This window comes from Ananas comosus, unplaced genomic scaffold, assembly GCF_001540865.1.
Source record: "Ananas comosus cultivar F153 unplaced genomic scaffold, ASM154086v1, whole genome shotgun sequence".
NCBI classification, from domain to species: Eukaryota; Viridiplantae; Streptophyta; class Magnoliopsida; order Poales; family Bromeliaceae; genus Ananas; species Ananas comosus.
This window is the reverse complement of record NW_017891690.1, coordinates 1-5,055: the sequence shown is the minus strand read 5'-3', so window position 1 is coordinate 5,055 and position 5,055 is coordinate 1. Positions and strand designations below refer to the sequence as shown.

The 5,055-nt window shown below is 41.7% G+C and overlaps 1 protein-coding gene and 1 long non-coding RNA gene across 4 annotated transcripts; one reads left to right on the top strand and one right to left on the bottom strand.

Annotated features, from left to right (window-relative positions):
* Window positions 1-325: 325 nt before the first annotated feature.
* Window positions 326-1,105, bottom strand: LOC109705076. Of its 3 annotated transcripts, none has more exons than XR_002214611.1 (4): window positions 856-1,105; window positions 651-729; window positions 492-561; window positions 326-391 (listed from the first exon to the last, which is right to left on the bottom strand). It is a non-coding gene; the product is annotated as an uncharacterized LOC109705076 (long non-coding RNA). The 3 variants fall into 3 exon arrangements; XR_002214609.1 differs by having other exon boundaries at window positions 327-394; XR_002214610.1 differs by having other exon boundaries at window positions 327-394; window positions 651-721.
* A 1,579-nt stretch (window positions 1,106-2,684) lies between these two features.
* On the top strand, window positions 2,685-4,383 carry LOC109705077 (cation-chloride cotransporter 1-like; the record flags this gene model as incomplete). The annotated part of the gene is made up of 4 exons (XM_020225845.1): window positions 2,685-2,769; window positions 3,177-3,348; window positions 4,087-4,236; window positions 4,305-4,383. Coding segments are annotated over exons 1-4 (486 nt in total), but the record flags the coding sequence as incomplete, so codon positions are not given.
* Between the last annotated feature and the right edge of the window lie 672 nt (window positions 4,384-5,055).

The window sequence follows — 5,055 nt, the reverse complement described above, 5'->3', positions numbered from 1 at the left end:
TCCTAAGTTCTCCAATGAAACATGATTCACATTTCATTTGGCTTTAGTCTATAAAGCCGGCAGTAAAACTGTGTGAAAACTACGGAATAAAAGTCGTCCTCACTCCGGAGCACCCCGACTAAACCCTGGGAACATTTCACTAAACCTCTAATCATGCTCCACCCAAACTGGATTGGTCTCGTTCACCTCGAGGGGATACAAAATATACATGACATCTTAACTATGTCAATATACGAGAACACTAACTATATCTTGAACTTTGCTTAGTGATATTATATCACAACTATATATTAACTTAACTTTAGTATTCTGGGCTAGTGTAATACCTCAAGTTAAGCTTCCAAAAGCTCTCACCGACCAGCTGAAAATGATCCAAGGATTAATTATAACCCTACTGCGAACAAACACGAAATAGCGTAAAAAAACTCATATATAAGATCAAATGGCTGAAACTTCGCGAATTTAGTTTTCTAACTGAAATTCTTGCTTACCCCTGGCTAAGACACCTTGTAGATAAGTTCTCAAGGTCACCAATTTAGTTTAATGGGGTTTAATAACCTGCTGCGAAGACATAAAGTCCAAACTGTATCAATAACACGGTTAACTTCGTTTAGTTCCGAACTAGCTTTGTAATTAAGTAATTCTCTTACTTCAGCTTTATAGCAACTCCTTTACTGAGCTAAAGTAGTTCCTTCACAGTCACAAGAACCCCTCTTTACTGCTGAAAACCTTCTCGAATTCAGTTAGAGGCAGCGAAACCAAAACGCATCAAATTTCGATGCTAAATCGCAAGTTAACAAGAAATTTGAGCTAATTCCTTAACTACAGCTGAGATATAGCTTCTCAGGTACTAACCTCAAAGAAACCTCAGAGAAAAACTTCCTCCCCACGTGCTGGAAGCATCCCGAGAGTTGCCAAAGCAGCGAGCAACGAGCACGGCGCGAAATCGACTCGAATCGGCGGTTTTCTCGTAGAGAGAGAAAAACCCTAGAGAGAGAAAGAGGGAGAAGGTGGGAGAAGCTTCTTAGAACTCCAGCATAATCATCTGAACACCAAGGGTCGAGCAGGGGGCTTATAGATAAGTTTAGATAGTGAAATGACCAATTTCTCCCTGCTGCCACGCAGCTGCAGCTGCTGCTGCTTGCTGTACCGATACAGCATTATGCTTGTACCGGTACACCAATGCAGAAAATGCCATTTTCGAAATTGCAATGCACTTTCTCACTTTTAACTTTCCAATCATCCTCTAACTTGTTCAAAAACTTGTGAAAACCGTTTAGAACATGTAGGATAGTTCCACATTTCATTCCACGCACTCGAACTCCGCAACTGCAAAAGTTCAGTGTATTACATTCACCCCTCCTAAAAGAAGTTTCGTCCGCGAAACTTGTAATCACTTACCTCAAGATTCTGTCAAGAAAAGATAGGGGTAGTGCTCTTGCATCGTACTTTCCAGTTCCCAAGTGGCTTCCCGTTTATCGTGATTGCTCCAAAGTATCTTCACGTACGGTATCTCGCGATTTCGAAGCCGTTTCACTTCTCGAGCTAGTATTCTCACTGGATATTCTTCAAAACTCAAATCTTCTCGCAAATCCACTGGAGCGCTGTCAAATATGTGGGTTGGATCAAAAATATACTTTCGAAGTGTCGATACATGAAACACATTGTGTACTCCTGATAGGCTCGGCGGCAAAGCAAGCCGATATGCTACGGGGCCTATCCGCTCCAACACCTCGTAGGGTCCAATAAATCGAGGACTCAACTTTCCTCGAATACCAAATATTTTAACTCCTTTCGTCGGTGAAACCTTCAGAAATACATGATTGCCAAATTGAAATTCCAATTCTCGCCGACGTTTGTCCGTATAACTCTTTTGTCGACTTTGGGCTGTCAGTAGACGTTCTCGCGCAAGTCGAACTTTAGCTTCAGCCTCTTGTAATACATCGGGACCCAAAACCAATCTCTCACCCACTTCACTCCAATGAAGTGGTGATCTGCATTTTCTACCATAAACGGCTTCAAAAGGTGCCATCGAATACTTGCTTGATAACTATTGTTATAAGCAAATTCAGCCATAGGCAAGAACTGTGGCCAACTGCCCTGGTAATCAATCACACAGGCCCTCAACATATCCTCTAGGGTCTGGATAGTACGCTCGGACTGCCCATCACTCTGAGGGTGGAAAGCAGTACTAAAATCCAATCGGGTACCCAAAGCTTCCTGTAAACTCCTCCAGAAATGCGAAACAAATCGGGTGTCTCTATCTGAAACAATAGAGGCTGGTACTCCATGTAATCGCACAATTTTATTGAGGTACACTTGTGCGAGTCTTTCCCCTGACCACACTGTATGAATTGGAATGAAGTGGGCGGATTTAGTCAATCTATCCACAATTACCCAGATTGCATCATGACCTGCCTGTGAGCGAGGTAATCCAACNCTTCTCCGTCCCCGGCATGCTGAATCCGAATCATCATCATCATCAACATCAGAGGATGAGGAGGAGGAGCTCGAATCCGGGCGTGGTTGTGGCGGCGATTAGCGAGGAGGCGGCGGTGGAGAAGAAGGCGGCGCCGGCGCCGGCGCCGGCGAAGACGAAGGCGCGGGCGGCGCTGACGGTGCGGAGGAAGAGCAAGGAGGACTTCAAGGACACTATTGTCGGCCACCTCGATGCCCTAGCCGACATGATCGGCCGCAAAGTCGTCTTGGAGCTCATCAGCACCGACGTCGACGCCACCGAGGTCTCATCTCTCTCCAATCCCCCGCATCGTCTCATAAGGTAGGTAAGGGCTCGATCTTGAACCCTCTCGATTCCGATCCTTTTCCAGATTTCTAGGTTACGGATCTTTTGATGGTAGGGTTTCAGGTCGAATTATTTGTACTCGCTCTCTCTCTCTCTCTACACCCGGATCTTGATCTGTATGTGCATTTCTCGGCTCATATTGGGATTGGGATCAACCGATGCGGTTCGAATGAGTAGAACAACAGATTTAAATTTTTCTTTTCTCATTGAAATCGAGCGAAATAGGAACGAAAATGAGCGTTATAAAGGGAGGGGGTGGAGTGGTTTCATAAGCTTGCCCATAGGATATAGAAAGAAATGCTTCATTAGAGCAACCGAGATGATTGGGAGAACTTGCGATTTGGTTCTGAATATGTTCTTGTTTTCTATGCAGCGTCTAGTTGGTTACACGGACAGTCGATCATGGAGAACGGGGAAATCGAGAGTACAGATGAGGAGATGCCGTTACGGGGTGGGCGGCAATACAGACCAGTCGGATCGCATGATCGAGCTATTATCCAGATGTCTTCAATGGAGCGTGGATCTGTCCAGGAGATCCCACTGAAGTAAGTCCTCTTCTTCGAAGATCTTAGTTATGTGTATTTGCATATACTTCTTGCAGGGTTTGCGATCTACCCATAGAAAGAGTTATCAGATGGTCTATTAGAGATGCATATAATTGTGGGCTCTTGAGTTTGAACTTTTATTTCTGCAAACATGTTTCTTGTGTAATTCTCTTTTGTCTCAAATTCAATATTTTACTCGAAGTAACTTGAGCAATTTAAGTTTGTGTGCTATGGGTGTACTTTGCTATCATTGTATTGTAGTTAAACAGTTCATTTATACTGCCCACCTTCTTTATTAGAATTTTAAAAATATGAATGAAGCTTATCTTAATTCCAAAAATTCCTTTAAGTTAGAAATAGCCATGCAAAAATCAAACTAGACTGATTTGAACTCTTTTTTGGACCAAACTAAGCATTTGGCTCCACTAGAATTAATTGAGATTAATCAAGGCAAGTGAAATTTAGGAAGCCGTTAGCCATGGTAGCATAATGCTGCTATATGTTACATGGAATCTTTGTCAATGGGTGCGCCTTTTTTTTTTTATTACATATTCGTTATTGGTTGGATGCATCTATTAAATTTAACTTAAAAGAACCAAGAACACTTTCCTGTTGTATAAAGTGCCAATGCTGCAAAGCAAGTAACTCTCATGTTGATCTCTTTGTTCCCTTGTATTTCATGCGGTGCTTCTATTACCAACCCAACAAAAATAATCTGTTCAAATTCATTTCTTACAGAAATCTTAAGGTCGGTCCTCAGGCCAACATTGATCCAAGAATGCAAGAGGGATCTTCTGAAAGTCATGAGGCACCCAACGGATCTCACAAGGAATCAAAGCTTGAGCTATTTGATTTTGACTCTCTTGTTAACATTTTGGGACTCAAGAGGTATTGGAATCTTTCTTTTAATACTTTTCCTTATGAAAATGTACTGGTATTTAATAAATTCTCTGCAGTATGACAGGTGAACAAATTCCGGCACCTTCGAGTCCTAGAGATGGTGAGGATGTAACGATTACCATTGGACACCCTAAGGTACTCCTGTCTTGCTTAGTCATGCTGTAAGAATTGCTACCAGTTTACTTTTGTGCAACCAAATGAATTTGTAATTCCATACATTATAAGATTTTTGCTTTCTTAAGGTTTACTCTAAAATTAGACCAACATAAATATGGATGTTGGCTAATCTTCATTTTGTACTACTGTAAAATATTAGATTACTGTGAAATTGGACGATAGTTAATTTTTCCAGCTTATCAAAATGTAACAATGTAAAACCAAGTTGTATGTACTTTTGTTGTATTCTTGTCAATATCTTTATTAGATATATCCAGGTGTGTGATATATTCCTTGACATATATACCTACTAATGGAGTTTCAAGATCTCAACTTTACTTCTTGATAGTGGTATAATTAACATATTTACATAAACAGGACACTAAATTTCTTTGGTATTAAGTTTTTGCATTTCTTGGGTAAATTCTTTATAGCATTAAGCTACTATGCTAAAATCTGTAACATACCACATCCCTCGTAAATCGTGCCGAGTTCCGTCGAAACGAGCGGAACGCGGAATTGAACGAGTTACAGTGGACCCTAAGTGCATTGGAGTTCATAAATGGAGCAAAAAGGGGCCCGGAGAGCAAATCTGGAAATCTGGCTAAGTCCCAGATTTTGAGCTCTCGGGGACCGGTCCCTGAAGGAGAG